This window comes from Pinus tabuliformis, chromosome 5_1 (assembly GCF_031772625.1).
Source record: "Pinus tabuliformis cultivar Carrire ecotype Pingquan chromosome 5_1, CPIR1, whole genome shotgun sequence".
NCBI lineage: Eukaryota > Viridiplantae > Streptophyta > Pinopsida > Pinales > Pinaceae > Pinus > Pinus tabuliformis.
In genome coordinates this window covers 774465162-774485238 of record NC_142305.1, presented here as the reverse complement: position 1 = coordinate 774485238, position 20077 = coordinate 774465162, and the positions used below count along the sequence as shown (strand labels likewise).

General features: G+C 40.3%; 1 protein-coding gene across 1 annotated transcript; it reads right to left on the bottom strand.

Moving 5' to 3' along the window:
- Nucleotides 1–18078: 18078 nt before the first annotated feature.
- Nucleotides 18079–19788, bottom strand: LOC149167226 (uncharacterized). Its single transcript, XM_089430412.1, has 3 exons — nucleotides 19382–19788; nucleotides 18861–18934; nucleotides 18079–18593 (listed from the first exon to the last, which is right to left on the bottom strand). The coding sequence occupies exons 1-3, from the start codon at nucleotides 19786–19788 to the stop codon at nucleotides 18079–18081; spliced, it is 996 nt and encodes a 331-aa protein (XP_089286538.1).
- Between the last annotated feature and the right edge of the window lie 289 nt (nucleotides 19789–20077).

The window sequence follows — 20077 nt, the reverse complement described above, 5'->3', positions numbered from 1 at the left end:
GATGATCACTTCGAGCTTATTAAGTTGGAGCTCTGGAATTGAATCGAATGCTTTCTTTTTGCATGCAAGCTCTAATTCCAAAATATCTAAGCCATTCAGATCTATACTTTCTGGCTTTTCTTCCATTATTTGCACTTGATTGATGTCTTCAATGCTGGTCTTTGGATTCTGGGGGAGGTCTGCTTTTCCATCAACTTCCATTTCCTTGTGGATTTCTGCGATGCCTTCCTGATCTTGTTTAAGAATGGTGGGGATGATGATGGGGGACGCAGATTTGGGAGGGGATTTAGATGGAGGGGGAGGTGAAGAGGAAGAAGGGTGATCAGGGTTGGCATCAGCATTGGTAGGGAACTCATCTGAGGATTGGCCAAGAATATCAAAGCTGTTCTTGGTTACTGGGCCATGGGATTTGTTAGGCTGGGGTTTGAACCCATTTTGGGGCTTTTTGTGAGAGCGCTTCCTGCTTGAGACTTTAGTGAAGCCATCCTGGCCAGGGGTACCAGAAGAGTCAGGGATGCTGATTTGGACATTTTGAGGGCAATCCCTAAAGAGATGTCCTAGGGCATGACATTTCCTACACCGAAATGGAACATGTTCATAGTCGAGAGGCTGGATCCATTCTTCATCTCGATGTGAGAGGGTTACAGACTCTGGAAGAGCTTCATTGACGCGAATGAAAACACATATTCGAGCGTAGGAGATGTACTTACGAGATTTGGTTTCTTCTGCCGCTCTGATATACTCTCCCACCCCATTTCCGATCCCTCTGAGGATGTCCTCATCCCAGTATTCGTCCGGGAGAGAGTATAATCTGATCCAAACTGGCGCCCACGTCAGATCTTCCTTATCTGGATTAAATCTGGGGATCCATTCCCTCAGGTATAATCCTGCTGAGTTAAAAAAATAGGGCCCTTCTACTAGTATTCTGTACTTATCCTCTTGGCAGAAAAAGATTGCTGTAAAGAAACCTTTCGGCCCTAGCTGCAGCGTGACATCTCCTTTAGGTTTCCATTTCGCCGCTATCCAACCATAAAGGGCTTTCTCAGTAGGCCAGAACCCTATGAACTTCCCGATGAGGGCATGATCGCGCATATACTCTATTCTTCTATCAATCTTGTCTCCCGGCAGCTCTATTCGTGGCCGCTCCTTGGCCACAGGTCTGCACGTTGTTGAGGAAATTTTCAGGCCTTCTTCAGGCTTTTCTGCTCCTTCTTGTGGACCGCTGTCTCCTTCTTTCCGTCTTCCATTTTCCTTGTTGTCATTTTGGGGTTTTTTTCCCCTGTTCAGGATTTCCTTGTCCACTGAACCGAAAATGACGTTTTGTGCAGGGTCACTCTGCGACGGGGAGGGCTCTGACGCCCCCCCCAGAGGTTGTGCCATAGCGTAGCCTTAGTGCTCTGCAGCTCTGAAACGCTGCAGAGGCTTTCTCACCTCCTGTGATGATCTTGCCTGGTGTGCTGTCGGCGCCGTTGGTGGGTCGCTCAGAACCCTAACAGAGTCCCTCTGCCACCTATGTTCAATATATTACAATTATTATCATCTACTACTCTATAAATATTATTATCATTTTCATTATCATTTTTATATATTCAAATTATTTGTTTTTTTCACACTATTGCATATTAACATATTCATTTATATACTTTATTATATCATATTTTATATACGATTATATAAACAATACTTTATTACATATATTTTAATACATCACTTAGTATTCTTATACTTCTTCTATATGCAATTATAATTAAACGTGATTGATTTCCCATCCATTTTACAAGTGCATTTATGTTTTACATTAAGGTTTTACTATAGCATGCTCTAATTGGTAGTATACAGAAAGTATCTCATTAAGCTAGCCGAATGTATTCATGCAAATAATCATTATTATTGTAAAAATTTTAAAATATAAAATGTTTATAAACTGTAAATAAGTGACACATTTTCCTTTTTTCTTCATTATAATCTTTTTGAATTAAGCTTTTCTGATATAATTTAGAAGGTCATTTATCTTTCTTCTAAACTGCAACATAGTTTGATAACAAGAAAAGAATTCCTTTTTACACATTGTTTTGATTAACGTCTTTAATCTAATAACTGTTTAAATTTGATATTTTAGTAAATATATAAGGAGATAAGCCAAAAATATAATAATTTTTTTTTTTTTTCTTCTTTTCCTCCAAAAATATTTACCCTTGGGGATGACATCAGCATTTTGAATCTCACTAGTTCTTTTGAAGTTGACTTTTTTAGTACAATTTTGTTTTGAAGCCCATTTTTGATGCAGAAGCATTCAGCTCAACAATATCATTGTATTTTAGTAGACATAGGGGGTCTTGTGTTTCCAAGGAAGTTGGTTTCCTATGTTTTGAATTAATGTAATTATTAAGGTTTTGGGTGATTTTAATTAGAGAAGCTAGAATAGGGATTTAATTAAGTATCGTGAGGCATATTTTTAAATGTTCTCGAATGTAGGAGAACATGAGAGAATCAAGATAGTTGAGAGATTTGAGAATTAATTGTAAAACTTAGATTAGGAGTTAGTTCATGATTTTGTGGATTAGAGAGGATCCTTAGAGATAAGGAAGAGATTTTAGGATTTTGTTGAGAAGGTTATGGATCTAAACCAGGAATTGGTTGTAGAATCCTTTTGTATAAATGTAAGCCTAAAAGGCATAGTCAGGGGTTAGCTGGTTAGTTAGTCAGGTCGAGAGTTAGATAGGTTTGATTGTAAGCCTACGGGCAGGTAGGAAAACAGAGGCCACTGATTAGAAAATCAGGCCAGAGAGACAGAGAGTCTCATTATGTAATCATTTGTTTATATATATATATATATATATATATATATATATACATAGATTCAATTCCTAAATTGTGTAAGTGTGTGGATTGAGTAATTGAATGATAAATTGAGTGTGAAGAGAGAGTTTCTACATAGTATATGTATGCAGGTGGAGTTCGGGCAGAAGACACAGAAGAAGTGAGGATGAAGGATTGTGTCAGATCGAAGGATCGTGTCAGATCGTTGAATCCGATTGAAGGATCAATATGAAGTTTAGGAGTGACAGTGTTCAAGAGTACGCAGAGTAAGTCCAAGAGGGAGTTGTGTTGTGGAACAATCAAAGACCAGAAACCCTGGAGGAACCTGAAACCAAAGAGAACTTTGAAGAACCACGTAAAGGCGAAGAAAGTAAAGGCACGGAGGAAGGAATTAAATGTGCACAGGAGCCGTCAGATTGTTTAGATCGACATATATTAATTGCGGAAGAAGAAAGGCGGAGGAATAGATCTGGATCATCAAATCGACAAATCTGTTAGATCGATGGTGATCAGCGATTGCGGTGGTAGGAGAGTACGAATTTCCTTGATCGTGGCTGAAGTCCTGCACTCGCTCCTAGCCATCAATCTCATATTCAAACTCTTAGCTCACTGTCAACTACGGGAGTTAAGCCCGTTTTAATCCGTGTACTAGTTGAAGTCCAGCAGACTGTAGATTTGATGGCCTCTTATACCCAACGGATATCGGGTCATAATGTGATCGAACTTTAATTTCAAAATCGGACTTGAACATCTATACATCAAGGATTTATATTCCTTATCGGCTCCATAAGGGCGGTTAAACATTGCGCAAGTAGCTCGTCCGATATCGCTGCTGACCGTTGGATCAAGTGTGCTTTGATCAAACAGTGGAGGATCGCCGATTAGGTTGGTTGATCAGGTGTACCATCAACTGTCGGATCGAAGGGTGAGATCAACGATGGAGATTGAAACCGATAAGACTTGGGCTTGAGCAGACCCGAGAAGTTTATTAACACGAGTTAAAGTTATTTGGGTTCCAGAGGATGAGTGGAGATCATGCGACAAACGTCGGATTTGGTGGAGTGAAATTAACGGTGGAGGATTGAACCTGATAAAGGTAGTGCATCGATAAATGTGCCAAGGGCATGGAAAAGGCGAAAAGGTAAGGTTAAGTGGGTTTATGGTATATTTCTATTATATAAGAATTATAATAGAAATAAAGCGGATAAAGGTTTTATGGGTTAAGTTCGAATATAACCAAAGTTAAGAGTGGGGTTTGGTTAATATGCGCGGGGTATAGAATTAACCAAATTTTATGAGGGTGAATAAAGTTCCGTTGGAAAGGTTAATGAGGTGTAAGACTATGTATAGTCAAATATAACGTTTCCACATAAAACTTAATTAAGAAAATTAAACCTTGATTTAAGAAGGTTTTCACCATGGATCAGATGATTAAGGCTTGGGACCAGTGACATGCAATTTTATTTGCATAATGTGGGTATTGTCGGCTTAGGCTCGCGTCATTTTGGTATCAGAGCAGAATTGTGGTTGAAACATTTGGTATCAAAACAACACAAAGAAATTCTGTGTGAAAATTTCTTTGAGAAAATTTAGAATAGAGTTATGTTTTAAGATGTGTATGCAGGCAAGAGGAGATTAGATTTCAATCTGACAAGCAGTAGGCACACAGAGATAATGTGTAGCGGAATTTACAGATGCAAGAAACAGAGAACAATCCATTCAAAGTACGGGAGAATGGTAGAAAAAGATCATGCAAAGATCTTGAAGGTGAGATGATATGTTTTTATTTTAATTTTGATTTGAAGATTGGAGAGTTTGTGGTCTTTATATTGATGAACATGTAGCATCATAAGAAGGCGAGAAGATTGCAGCAACCTAGAGCAAGGAGTGCTCAATTGGTTCCAAAGGAAAGAACCAGAGAGATGCTAAAAGACTAAGCTCAGAGGAGAGAAGCTTAGTGAGGCATATGTAGCAAGAAGGAGACTTGTTACTGCAGGGGTTTTGTTGCAGCTCACAAAGGCAATTCCATAGAGGATGTGGGTAGAATTGCTAAGGGATGAAGGACGCTGATAAGAGTTTCTAAGTGAAAGAAGAGGTGGTCAGAACCTAGTATTTCATTAGTGATTGAAATACATGAAGACAATGGTGTTCTTAGAAGATGCAGATGAGTTGAAGCCTAGAAGGAGCAGAGAGAAGTGCTCAAAAGAGGTTCCAGAGATAGAGAACCAAGTGCTTTCCAAAAGACCAAGTACAGAGGAAAGCTTGGTGAGGTAAGTGGCAGCAGGGAGGACTTGCTGTTGCAGAGGCTTTAATGCAGCTCATAGTAAGTGAGTAAGGAGCTCATGAAGATAGAGAAGGAGAAGATGATTACTGATAGTCATAGCAGAGGTTCTGAGGAAGACCACAACAGAAGAAAAGTGAAGAAGGAGGATGCCAAGGAAAATGGCAAGAGAATGAGTCAAGAGGAGCTTGACAAGGAAATTGCAGAGTTAAAAGAACAACTCGATGCATTAAGGAGGATACTGGAGGAAAGCCAGAGACAAGGTTGGGTCTTGAGGAAAAAGGCAGTAAAGTGGCATAAGTTACAGAGAAGGCTACAATAGAAGCAAGTAAAGTGGCTGATGGAAAAAATCAGAGAAGTTGAGTTGGAAATGGAAGTTTCCATTTGTGAACCAGAATAGGGTGAAGTTCTGGGTGAAGATGAAGAATGGAGATCAGTGAACTATTGGGATAGTTCAGAGCAGCATACTGAAATGTTGCCAAAGGAAGAAGAGACACTGAGGCCTTATGTTTTTAATTATAATAATTGTTTTGTGAGTGCAGGTTTTGTAGAGGATTGGTAGCCTTATGAAGTTGTCATAAAACTTGATAAAAATTACCAGAGTTCAGAGGAGAACTTGGATTAGCATACTAATGTACTGACAGAGGATGAAGAGTACCTTTCAAAGGATAAGTATTCTAGAGCAGAGTATGATGGAGAATGCCTCTTGAATGAGGAAAATATTGAATTTTTGCAGTAGAAAGAAATTATTGATGAATTGATATTTGGAACTGTTACAAAACAAGGACAATTCCTTGTGGAGGAAGGAGATGAAGATCAGCCTGAAAGGCTAATATGTGAAACATTAGTTGAGGCTGTTGAGCCTTACATTTTTTAAACTGACAATTGTTGTGTGAATACAGGGATTATAAGTGTTGAACAAGAACTTATTTCTATGGAGATGAATGAGACAAAATTGTCTATGGAAGGTAGTCCGATTGAATCATTGGGCAATAGTGACCATGTAAAGGATGAAGCTGGAAATGAAGAGCATTGTGATAAAACACTTGCTAAATGTAAGGAGGAAATTGAATTGTTGGAGAAGTTGCTAGGAGGAAATGGCAATAGAAAAGAAATGGTTACAACAGTACTTAACAGTAGCAGAGGGTCTTTAAAAGACATGGAGACAAAAGAGTGTTTTGATTCACAAACCAATAGTTTGTTTGCAGGAACAGTGCATAGAATGATTGAGTGTGATGCTGTGATCGAAGAAATTGAACAGAAGTTATTTGGAGATGAAATGGAAGTTCAGAAGCAACAAGAGGGTAAGGATGTAAGGGTGACAGTAAGGAACCAGCAACTACAAAGTGAAAGTAACCAACAGAAGATTAAAGGAAAATTTAAAGAAGAGACTATGTTAGCTAAAAACATAGTAAAGGATCATCATTCCATCATGATGATAGGCACAATGGAGATAACCAGGGAAGCTGTTGAGGCAGTCAATAAAGAAGAAGGACTAAACTCTCATCAAAGGATCAGTGAATGGGAGAAATAATTGGAGCTACTGGAGAAATGGCTGAAAGCACCAGTAGGGAAGAAAGAACCTGATGAAGATTGCAAAGGATATGCAAGAGAGGAAGAGGAAAGAGTCCAGCAAAGAAATGAGTTGGACATAGAAATTGAATTGATGATGGATTTGATGAGAAAAGAGTCTCAAAGGGAGAAGAAAATAGTAAGAAAGCAAAGCAGCAACAAGAAAAAGACAACAACAGACTGTGAGAGCATAGCTAGTGGGGCAATGTAGCATAAAGTATGGAGACCTGGAGAACAACAACAAACAACAACAACAACCAAGGACAAACTATAGAACAAAGTATGGGATCCAGGAGGACACAGATCAGAAGCACATGATCAGGAGATCATGATTATTTTCAACCTTGAGAGTCTGATGCAAGAGCATTCAGCTCAACAATATCATTGTATTTTAGTAGATATAGGGGGTCTTGTGTTTCCAAGGAAGTTGGTTTCCTATGTTTTGAATTAATTTAATTATTAAGGTTTTGGGTGATTTTAATGAGAGAAGCTAGAATAGGATTTTATTTAAGTATAGTGAGGCATATTTGTAAATTTTCTTGAATGTAGGAGAACATGAGAGAACCAAGATAGTTGAGAGATTGAGAGATTTGAGAATTAATTGTAAAACTTAGATTAGGACTTAGTTCATGATTTTGTGGATTAGAGAGGATCCTTAGAGATAAGAAAGAGATTTTAGGATTTTGTTGAGAAGGTTATGGATCTAAACTAGGAATTGGTTGTAGAATCCTTTTGTATAAATGTAACCCTAAAAGGCATAGTTAGGGGTTAGCTGGTTAGCCAGTCAGGTCGAGCATTAGATAGGTTTGATTGTAAGACTATGGGCAGGTAGGAAAACAGGGGCCACTGATTAGAAAATCAGGCCAGAGAGACAGAGAGTCTCATTATGTAATAATTTGTTTATGTATATATATTATATATATATATATACAAAGATTCAATTGCTAAATTGTGTAAGTGTGTGGATTGAGTAATTGAATGATAAATGGAGTGTGAAGAGAGAGTTTCTGCATAGTATATGTATGCAGGTGGAGTTCAAGAAGAACACAGAGAAGAAGTGAGGATGAAGGATCATGTCGGATTGTTGAATCCGATCGAAGGATCAATGTGAAGTTCATGAGTGACAGTGTTCAAGAATACATGGAGTAAGTCCAAGAGGGAGTTGTGTTGCGGAACAATCAAAGACCAGAAACCCTGGAGGAACCCGAAACCACAGAGAACTTTGAGAAACCATGTAAAGGTGAAGAAAGTAAAGGCACAAAGGAAGGAATTAAACGTGCACAGGAGTCGTCAGACCGTTTGGATCGACGGATATTAATGGCAGAAGAAGAATGGTAGAGGAATAGATCTGGATCGTCAAATCGACAGATCTGTTAGATCGACGGTGATCAACAACTGTGGGGGTAGGAGAGTACAAATTTCCTTGATCGTGGTTGAAGTCCCGCACTCGCTCCTAGCCATCGATCTCATATTCAAACTCTTAGGTCACAGTCAACTGCAGAAGTTAAGCCCATTTTAATCCATGTGCTAGTTGAAGTCCCGCAGACCGTAGATTTCATGGCCTATTATATCCAACGGATATCGGGTCATAACGTGACTGAAATTTAATTTCAAAATCGGCCTGAACATTTACACATCAAGGATTTATATTCCTTATCAGCTCCGTGAGGGTGGTTAAACATTGCGAAAGTAGCTCGTCTGATATCGCTGCTGACCGTTGGATCAAGTGTGCTTTGATCAAACGGTGGAGGATCACCGATTAGGTTGGTTGATCGGGTGTACCATCAAACGTTGGATCGAAGGGTGAGATCAACGGTGGAGATTGAAATGGATAAGACTTGGGCCTGAGTGGACTTGAGAAGTTTATCAACATGAGTTAAGTTTATTTGGGTTCCAGAGGATGAGTGAAGATCACGCGACAACCATTGGATTTGGTGGAGTGAAATCAACGGTGGAGGATTGAACCTGATAAAGGTAGAGCATCGATAAATGTGCCAAGGGCATGGAAAAGGCGGAAAGGTAAGGTTAAGTGGGTTTATGGTATATTTCTATTATATAAGAATTATAATATAAGTAAATCGGATAAAGGTTTTATGGGTTAAGTTCGAATATAACCAAAGTTAAGAGTGGGGTTTGATTAATATGCGCGGGGTATATAATTAACCAAAGTTTATGAGGGTGAATAAAGTTCTGCTGGAAAGGTTAATGAGGGGTCAGACTATGTGTAGTCAAATATAACGTTTCCACATAAAACTTAATTAAGAACATTAAACCTTGATTTAAGAATGTTTTCACCATGGATCAGGTGATTAAGGCTTGGGAAGAGTGACATGCAATTTTATTTGCATAATGTGGGTATTGTCGGCTTAGGCTGGCATCAATTTTTTACTTCAAAATACCCTTAATGTTTGTCTTAAAGGGAACAACATTACCTCTAGGGAGTTTAAATTGGCACATGGACACACATTGACCATTATGATGACACTTGTACGAGTTACAACTTCACAATGGTGACATGGACTTCATGATGAGGTGGCAATGCGAGGATGTCTGCCTTGCTACTTCATATTACATTCTTGATGATAAATCTGATTCATTTTTAATATTAATGGAAGATCTTCTGTGTTTCTCATATTCACCCTCCAAATGGTATTTGATTAATATCAGAATCATCTTAGTCATAATGTGATGTCTTCTTTCTGTATTGGTCCATGATCTGCTTCATGTCGTCATGATAGCTCTCTTAGCGCTTCTTCTCTACAGGGGTTTCTTAATGTTTTCTCCTTTCTATCTTCTCTTGAGAATCACCTTGTCATGCTTGGAAGTTACTCCTGCCAATATAATCCATTCATGACAATCCAATATTAGCCTTAAAAACATCTATTATGTCACTGCCTAGTTCATGGAATGATATGCTTATGATATGCCCATGAGAAGGTTAAAAGAAGAAATCTTGATTAAGAAGGTTCAATCAAACTCATCAATGGCTTAAAAAGGCTCCACTATTCATTTTTACTATGGCATGCACTATGAGGAGGAGCTCTCCTTGGTCCAGCATAGTGGGGGAAGTCGAAGGGACAAGGTGGAAAGCTTCATGCTTCAAGGTTGCACCATGCACTCCAAAGAAAAGAGCGAAAATCTTAAAAGTGCAATTTGACTAGTAAAGGGTGAGGGGAGGCATCCTTCAACATTCCCTACCATGTTATGTGCTCAAAGGAAGTGATAAATGAAGTCTAGGGTGCATGAGCGCATTGGGAAAGAGGGAAGGTGAAAGGGTTAGCCTTCGGGACTACACTATGTTCTCAAAGGGAAAGAAGACTTCTTGGAGAGCACAGTTTGACTGGTCAAAGGCAGAGAGGAGGCTTACTTTAGCCTTCTATACTACACCATGCAATCTATAAGAAGAGTTTAAGCAAGCCTTAGGAACAGACCACATTGGGGAAGGGGGAAGGGTGAGGCTTCAGCCTTTGGGAGTGCGCCATATGCTCAAAGGAATATGAGGCTTGAGAGAAAGAAAAATTTTCTTCAATAAGGGGTCATTGTTTCTTTTTAATATGCTTTCCATCCTAGGCTAGTGTAATTTGACCCAAAATTTGGTAATTGACCATTTCAAGTGTGCTTTTCATTGAGGGAAGCCATAGGGATGAAGCCACTTTTCCTAAGAGGGTTTTCACTACATTGGGAGGATAGGAGGATCTTTGCATTGCATGTTATGCCTCTAGAAAAGGGTGAAAGAGGTCCATGATGCTATCTAGGAATGATCTATGTGTCATTCAAGGTAGAGGTGACCAAAATTTATTGTAGTGAGTCAGTGTGAGCAAGAAGGGTTAAGTGACTGCCCTTGGGAGGATCAAAATGTGAAATAGGTTTAAGGTAATCTTGAGAGGGGATTATTGCACCAATATTTGGGAGAAGGATTGCATCATTTATGCCTATCGATAGGTTGATATATTAACTCGATAAGAGGGCTAAATGATTCATAACTTACACTAGGCTAAAGGACCAAGAAGTTCTCTCAAATGGCTAAGTGTGGGATTAATAGAGTAAAAGAGGAAAATGCATCCTAACATGACTCAATATTTGATCACACACATAAAACCATTAAAACAATCTAGAAGAATACACAAGACTCATGAATGACAATCACACCTCAAAACGCCAACAAAGCGACACTTATTTCTATGTTTGACAATTGAAACGACACTTTACAACCCTAAGGACAAAAGTTACGAAAACTGTGATGATCGTGACCAAAAGGCATGCTAAGCCCTAGGAATGTGTCTAGTGCATATTCTAATGATATGTAAGACCATGTAATGTAGAAGAGTGCACCAGAAATAACTTTGGTGATATGCAAAGGTGTGACACATGCAGGAATGAAAATCACAAAAGAAACACATGTGACATGAGGAAAACATAAGAAAAAACTTCCAAAATGTTAACGACCTTTAAAGTGACACATGCCAAAGGGAAGATAACATGAAAACACCACTTAATAAAGTGAAACAAGTAAAGTGATAGTCATGAATGTGAAAGCGACAATTGTGAAAGAGAAATCGCATAAAAGTGAAAGTTGAGAAAACTTTACATAGTAAAAGTACAAACACAACCAAAGTGAGGGAGACTGCCAAAAAAAGTGCTCACTAACTATCATCATGAGTTGAACATCACAAAAGTATTGTCTTGATGGATGATGCTATTCATGTTCAAGCTTTCATAAAGGAGGTGTTCTCATTAACTCAATTAGACTTTGGATGCGAGTGCAAGTGATTTCAAGACTTAAACACTTTTCAAAACATCAAATGACCATGGAGTAACGATAGAGCAACAAATCATAAGATCCTGAGTAGGCTCAAAAATTCAAGTGTGACCAAAATTTTGGAGGGTGTTGATCGCAATGACAACACGTCCTTATCTGGACAAGTTTGTGATAATATTCATTGATGAAATATTGATATATTCTAAGAATGAGGAAGAGAACGCACATCGTTTAGCAGAAGTGTTAAAATTGTTGAGAGAGAATCATTTGTATGCCAATCTTAGTAAATGTAGTTTATTTCAGATAGAATTTCATTACTTGGGGCATGTTGCTTCCAAGGAAAGTATAGCAGTGGACCTAGAAAATATTAGAGCTATCATGTAGTGAGAAACTCCTTGGAATGTGGGTGAGTTCAGATCATCCATGGGATTAGCAAGTTACTTCAGGAGCTTCATTAGGAACTTCTCACATGTTTCCTATCCTATTACATATTTGCAATGGAAATGGAAGCAGTTTGAATGGACTGATGAGTGTGCATCTAGTTTTGACTAGTTGAAGCATTTTCTTACAAATGCTCTAGGCTTGAAGTTTGCAAATCCAAAAATGAGTTTGTGGTATGTACATATGCTTGCAAGAGATGACTTGGTGGATTCCTGGTGTAGGAAGGACGATTGTTATTCTATGAGTCAAGGAAGTTGAATGAGCATGAGAAAAACTATGTGACTCATGATCTTAAGTTGGTAGCTATCATTCATGCCTTGAAGATGTGGAGAAATTATCCTCTTGACAGGAGGTTCATCTTGATGAGTCGTCACAGTGGGCTGAGGTACTTATTTGATCAACCTAATTTGAATTCCAAGAAAGCTCGTGTTTCCTTGATAGGGCCTGACCCAAGTTCAATGTTATCTGCACCAACCAACAAAACCATAACTGCTTGCCCTTTCAGAAATAACCCACGTATCGCAAGCTGAATTCTCACCCGAAGCAGTATTGGGGGATGACAGAACCAAGTTTTTCTATCCAAAGGTCAATGTGATAGGTTCATGTGGTTCCTAGGGCTTAGATCTATCTTCGCTAACACTTAACCCTTTTGAGAAGAAAATTACTATAAATGCACTTAAACGACTTCCAGATATTTGCGAAGGATCTTAATCATTCATAACATGCATAATTATTACTGATCTACTATTTTTCGTGCACCAGATAAGCATTAATTCATATAAATTATAACACAGAGCGAAAATACAGAAACTTGCAGAAGTAAGAAAGAAGACACAGATGCATTAGAATTGGCTCAAAACTATCTTTATTAAGTATAATCAATTCAGTACAGACTTATTTTCTCTGCACACTCAGCTACAAGGGGCCCGTGCACTCAGCTTGCGGACTTACCAAGGTCCCCACGCACTTAGTTGCAGGAGCCTTCCCCTTTCACCTAAGTATAGGAACAAACCTTTCCTGCATTAGGTTACTTTCCCTTACAAAATTTCTTATCAAATAGATACCTCTCAGACTCGCTATGACTCATATATATATAAAATTTTCCTTACAATACCATGGTACACGGGCTGTGGGTGGGTCTCAAAACCTTCCTATTACTTACCCACCTAAGGGAATAAAACCCCTTTGACTCATACCATCTTCGTGCTCCACTTCCACATTTCGCGGAGACTTTACATATTTACAAAATTTGACCAAAACTTAACCCAGGTACCCCATCCCAATAGGCCCCCAACACAAATTGGTTGACTCGCCCTCGAGTCACTCGAATGGCACTGCAATCTTGTTTTGGAGTTCATGCAACTCTATCTTCAGAATCTGCAAATCAGCAGTACCCTGGACCACGGCCTGTTGTACTTCTTCAACCAGTTTTTCTGTTGTAGGGCCTTCCATCGTGAGGCCCTTTGTCCTTTGTGTCTGCTGGATGGTCTTCAAATTGTCTTGAACTGATAGAGTGAGCTGGATTTCTTCCTCTATCCATGGTTGTTAAATTGGAAAATAGGGCCAAACTTCATGTGGGTCATCTTATTCATGGCTAATAATATTTTTATTAGATTCCTCTCGTCGAGAGGTGTAGTATTGATCTAAAGATCATCTGATTCCGATAAGTATTTATGGATATATGAATTTCTTTTGATTATGGAATTATTATCAAGCCGACCTACAACTCATGTAGGCTCAGAAGCCCAACAGTTGCATCTATTCAAACATCAACGTTGTGTATAAATACAGGAGGACTTTTCCTCATTTTCACTCACTCATCTCATCACATCTCTCTCTCTCTCTACTGCGCAGAAAAGAGTCTCTTCTCTACTGCGCAGAAAAGGGTCTCTCCCTCACACATGTGAAGCTGGAAGCTGTTGAAACTGAAGCTGCAACTGTAGAAGTAAAGTTTGACCTGCGTGGACCAGAAGATCTCCTCATCTGAACTGTGTTGTAGGTTCATCTGAACCTCCTCTGAAAGCCGCAACTTTTGGTGGTGGAATCAAGTCAATCCGACGGACGGTTTGCAAGATATCGACTGCCCTAGTTTGAAGGAAGCTGCTGAAACTGAAGCTGCAACTGCAGAAGTGAAGTTTGACCTATGTGGACTAGAAGATCTCCTCATCTGAATTGTGTTGTAGGTTCATCTGAACCTCCTCTGGAAGCCGCAACTTTTGGTGGTGGAATCAAGCCGATCCGACAGTCAGTTTGTGAGATATCGTCTGCCCTAGTTTGATGATGAAGCCGCTAATGTTGATGCTGCTGATCTACGGTTTTCTATTGCTGATTTAAATCAGATTTATTGTACTATTTCTCTCTACTGAATTATTGAAGATAAAAGAAGATTTGATCAAAGGGTTTCCCCATACATTGTGGGGTTTGTCCCTGGCTAGCCGCCACATCTTGTGTCTCTTGTCTTGGCTTGTTTTCTGTCGATCGTTTAATGTTCTATCTGCACTTTACTTTATGTATTTGTGATTGTTAATCTGTGGAATATAATAAGAAAAAGAAGTAAATTGTTATAAGCATATAACATACCATAACTTAACAATGGTTGTGTTCTGGCCCTCAAGATGGCCTCTTTACTGTGCAACTCTTCAATCTTTATCTGCAGTTGTTTTCCTTCCTATAGTCGTGCGAAGTGCTGGACTGGTGCCAAAGTCCGTGCAGTCAACCTCATTTCATAAAAAATTCGCTGCTTCTCCCTAATATCAGTATCGATCTTCTGCAGAGTGGGGTCCTCCTGTAGAGATGTCCAAAGTTCCATGGCCTGCTCGAATAATTTTGTGCAGTCCTTAACTGTTGTGTCCAATGTGGCCATGCCTTCTTTGATTGTTTCTTCGCTGCTCCCGAACTTCTAGCGGAGTGGTTGGTTGCAATTTTAACTGCAATTGTGAAATCTGCAACTGAAGTTCGAATTAGACTCAGCTGATTTCATCCTTTGATTCCCGGACCGCTGCAACAAACTTCTGAATTTTTTATGTGGACCTTGCATCTGTGGGAATGTTGAGCTTTGGCAACGTATTACAAGCCTGTGTAATTTCTGCTTCCAAATTCTGATTGCGCATGGCCATTTCTTCCCTTTCCTTCAGCGCCTGCGCCTTTTCTGCGAATATCTACTGGTTGTTTTTTTTTACTTTGGTGATCACCAGTAGCACACGCTACTCCCTAAACCTTAGCTCGTTGGATACGCCTTGGTGTAATTTGTGGAGCATTGGGATAGGGAGTGTCGTGAGATTGACACCCATATCCTTGAGCTATGACAGCTGGGTGTTTTCTTCCTCTGACTGTACGTGCAGGGACCCCTCTGGAAATTGAATGACTTTGAGATCCAGAGTTTGATTTGTATCTAGCACAGTCACACTCACTTGTTGCAAGGTCGCCTAAATCCCGCTTGCTTGGTCAACGCTCGCTTGCAGCTGCCCTGTTTGAATCTGTAGGTCACGCAGATCCTTCTACACATTACCCAGCACCTATTATTATTACTGCTCTAACTACGTCCATAGTTATGTTGTGGTATTGCAGACCTTTTATCCAATTTCTTCCAATTCCCCCTCAGTGAGGACCATTGGATCGACATGCGCGTGCCTGTCAGACTTCTGCTTCTTCCTAGGTCCTGAAGTTGTCTCTTTGGAGTGCTTCTGTACTCTAAAGGGAGTTCCCTACTCTGCGCCTCTGCCTCCTTCAACATCAGATTCCTCCTTGTCCTCAGTGTGGTGAGAAGTAGACTCCTCAACTTCGACAGTAGTCTCCTTAGCCACCGCTCTTGTTCAGCAACTGCCTTAGTATTAGCTGCCTTGGTAGCCACTTCCTTCTTCTGTTGCACAACTTTCTCTCAAGCTGCAGCCTACTCAACCTCCTTCTTCTGGAGGAACTCTCCCCGACCTTTCTTGTACCCTCACCGATATTTGAGGGGTGCAACCACTCCCTTGGCCATTTCCCAACGAGCTCCTGTGCATCTGCCTCATTCACTGGGTAGGGTAAGTTGTACCATGTTTTCTACGTATCCCGTCTTGTGCGGATAGACACATTGTGAAAGTCCACCTTGAACTTTGCATAAGATTCCAATTTTTCATATAGATTCAATGACAGCCTTGACCTCTGGCTGATCACCATGCAGAGATCCATCTTGACCAGCACCCAAAACATTTTAGTCTCCATGACCCGCACAGGGTCCTTTGTCTCCCATAGTGAAGTGAACTTTGTGGCTTCTGGTAAATCAGGTTCTTATGGAGGGAATTGACTGTCTTCTGGAAGCCTCCACGTGACTAGCGTAATCAATAGAAATAGTCAAGCATAGTGAAATTCCTTGCCCTCATCTTATGCTTCATGACAGTTGGCCAAAAATTCCTTGCAGAGGTACTGTGCCCAATTGTACCGGACACCTTTAGCACATTGGGCAGCTAATGAAATTACCGGTGTCGTAACCTCATCTACGCGACACTTCCACATGATATTACAGGCCAAGATCTACATGGAAAACTCCATTTCCTTGTCTATAATGGAGAGGATGGAATATCCGTACGACTTCTTCACCAAGCCAAACTCGCTCTTCATTTGGTTTGCGAGTTGTTTTTCTTTGGTTTTTCCTCCAAACGCCTCTACTGGATCCACCCCTTGATAGGGAAACATAGTGATGTAGTGGATTAGCATATCAGTAATGGGGATGGGTTCTCCCAACCAAAGACACCCATCATGCACCAGGGTGAGAATTTTTCGAACACATACTGTGTTGATGTTTGTTCTACCGAAATGCGACACCCAGAGCATGTTCAATAGTCCTACTTTCTCAACCCCAGTGACCCACGTCATCAGCCCTAGTCGCGTTACTCCGGTTTCTTCATAATAAATATTTTCCAAATACTTATTCGGCACAAGCTATGGGAACTTCTCATGGTATTCCAAGTCCCAATCCTCCAGCTTGAGCGAGGGAATGTGCCCTAATAGCGCGCCTTCAAACACCACCTTCTCTGGTAGCAGTGGTGTAGAAACCATAAATTTGGCGGTATCTGGGTCTTTTGGCACCTTCGTTTTGCCTTTTCGTGGTGGGATATACTTTTGGAGCTATGTTATAGGCTCACCCTCTTCAGCGTCCAACTCCTCGATGCATCCGCGAAGCTCTTCTTCATCAAGATAAAGGGGATCACGTTGATGTTGTGAGTTATCCATTTTCCCCTTTTGGAAAATCTCTGGGGGGTTTTTGCATGGTGATTACCTCACCGGAACTTGCTCCTTCTTCTTCTATTTCTTCTCAGCAAAATACGGCTTAGGTGTAAGAGACCTAGGCACCGAAACTCTCATAGGAACAAGGGGTGGTACTTCAGCGGAGCACGTGGCTTTAAAGAGTGCAACTTCGGTTGTGACTTCTGTTACGAGGGGAGTGGCCTTCATTTTCTCAAAGATGATCTCTCAGCACCACTTGAATAAGCTCGCGAATTCTGGTCGTGCTAAAATGTCTTCCCAAATCTTCTCAGACATACAACAATCTCTATGACAACAAGGATTAAGGAAAACTCGTTGAAATAAAAGTGTTTGAATGATGGTTAGCCTGCCAGATTTATAGGTGAATTTGAATTCAAATCCAACCGTTCCCTCCAATTTTCTATTGTTAATGCATCTTTTGCAATAGACTTCCAAATATATGCCCCATAAATGCGCCCTGCCCGCTCCTTCTAACGGAAAATTTTCCATCCAATCATCTACAATGCACCCAACAGCTAATTTTTGAACTGGATACATGGCACCAACCTCCATGGCGCAGCTCTCCTCAACGCCCTATTTTATTCCATCGCGCAGCCCCCTTACTTCATCTTTTCAACTTTCAAGTAGTGTAGTTTATAGTCTCATACTTCCTTGTAGCTGCCTGGAGTACTAAGACTATCCGACCATCATATAGTCATTGCGCAGGGGCGAGATCACCTTTGTACAACTTCAATCAACTACCATTAACTCTTTCTGGAAACAATTCCCCACTCAGCTTCGCGAGCTGAACTACGCCACCATCCGTAATTTCCTTGAATACATAGGGTCCCAGCCAATGCATTTGAAATTTTATAAGAAATTTCGTAAACTTGCTGCCATATAATAAAACCAAATCATTTACCTGGAAGGTGTGCTGCTTTATATGTCGATCTTGTCAGGCCATTTCGTGCTCCTTTTTCACCTACTGGTGAAATCCGGCCAAAAACATATCTTCCTCCAATTCCATTCGCTGTGTGAGACGCTCCTCCATCGTGTTGCAATCAACCATATCAGTGAGGGCTACAATCTGCAGACTCAACACAATATACTCCGTGGGCATCATCATCATAGCCTCTATCCCACAGACCAACCTAAAGGGAGTTTGTCCTGTCAACTTTTTACATGTTATCATATATGCCCATAGAACTGCTGGTATGCATACATCCCAATCATTCCTTTTCGTGTTGCAGACCTTTGTCAATGCACTTTCCAGGATCTTATTGAACTCTTCAACCATACCATTACCTTGAGGATGATAGGGCATGCTCTTCTGGTGATAAACTCGGAATTCATCCAACATTGCAGCAATAGTTTCGTTTAAGAAATGCATACCCCTATCGCTCATCAATATCTTAGGACACCCAAACTGAGTTAAGACAAACTTGAAAAGGAACTTCGCAGCTGTAGCAGCACTACAGTGTTTGACCGGTTGTGCTTCTGCCCATCTTATCAAATACTCAGTTGCAGTAATAATCTATCGCATGGCCATATTTTTCCCTCGTGGCTATATCAGACCCACAATGTCAATCACCCATTTGTCAAACACCTACAAAGAAATATGTTGGGTTAAGGGCATTTTGTCCCTCCGCAATGGCTTCCCCATCCTTTGACAAGCATCACATGGGTTGCAATATGCCTTAGAATCCTTATGCACTATCTGCCTCAACAATCTTATACGTAGAATCTTCTACATGGTTGCTTTACCTGCATAGTGTCCTCCCGCCACTCCTCCGTGTTCTTCGGCAAGGATGTTGGATCGTTGAAACTCCAGAACATATCTGCGCAGTATTTTATCGAAGCACATCTTATACAAGTTTCCAACGATCACAAAAAAATCAGTCACACAGACCACCAATTCCTTTTTCTGTTGTGTATAATATACCTACGGGGCTACACCATTGGTTAAAAAATGGATCATGTTAGCAAAGTGATCATCTGCAACATGGATAGCAAAGAGCTATGCATCTGGAAACCCTTCTTCCAAACTAGTGGACTCTTCACCTGTCTCAATTTTGGATAAGTAATCTGGTCCCACATTCAATTGTCTAGGCTTCACAATCACCTCAAAGTCATATTATTAAAAAAGAAACATCCACTTACAGATCTTCCCCCCCAACACAAGCTTATTGACCAGGTACTCGAGAGTGGAGTGATTTGTATACATCTTGAAGTGTGCACCCAACAGGTAATGTCAAAATTTTTGTAGCGTGTACACCATCGCCAACCCTTCGCGTTCCATAGTTGAGTAATTCTTATCGGTCTTTGATACTTTCCTGCTCGCCAAGGCTATAGGATTATCAATTTCTCCTTCATCTACCTCTGTTAATACCGTGCTTAACATAATGCAAGAGGCATCCACATGAACATGAAATTCCTTCCTCCAGTTTGGGAACACCAAAATGGGTGTAGTCACCATCGTTTCCTTTAAAACATCCAAACTGTTCTGACACTGCTCATCCCAGCAGAAAGTCATGTCCTTCTTCAGTAATTTCTCCATTGGCGTAGTTATCTGCGCATAAGCTTTGATAAACTTCCTGTAGTATCCGGTGTGGCCTAGAGTTCCACACACTTTCTTTACATTCTTTAGAGCCTCTAAATTGATAATAACAACTATCTTCATAGGGTCTACCATTAATCCCTACTTGGAGACCACATGGCCTAGCAATATCCCATGGGACACACAAAATATACATTTTTTCAAATTCAGGGCAATCTACTATCTGTGACAAGTATCCAACATAAGGCGCAGACTTGCAACGTAGCACTTTACCAACCCAAACATAGTCTAGTCATCAAAATAATCTTCTAATAATTTATGGATGAATTACTTAAAAGCTGTAATTACGACCCTTGAGAATATCGTGGGTGAATTCTTTAGCCTGAATGGCATCACTGTGTACTAGAAGCATCCCCACTCCATC

Bases quoted from the DNA above. Each gene is read 5' to 3' on its own strand.
- LOC149167226 (XM_089430412.1), bottom strand. From the start codon at position 19,788: ATGGTAGACCCTATGAAGATAGTTGTTATTATCAATTTAGAGGCTCTA. The intron at 18,935-19,381 runs GTTGGCGATGGT...AATACTGCGCAG, and splicing joins TCAACTATGGAACGCGAAGG to ATATGTTCTGGAGTTTCAAC. The intron at 18,594-18,860 runs GTAAAGCAACCA...TAAGATGGGCAG, and splicing joins GGCGGGAGGACACTATGCAG to AAGCACAACCGGTCAAACAC.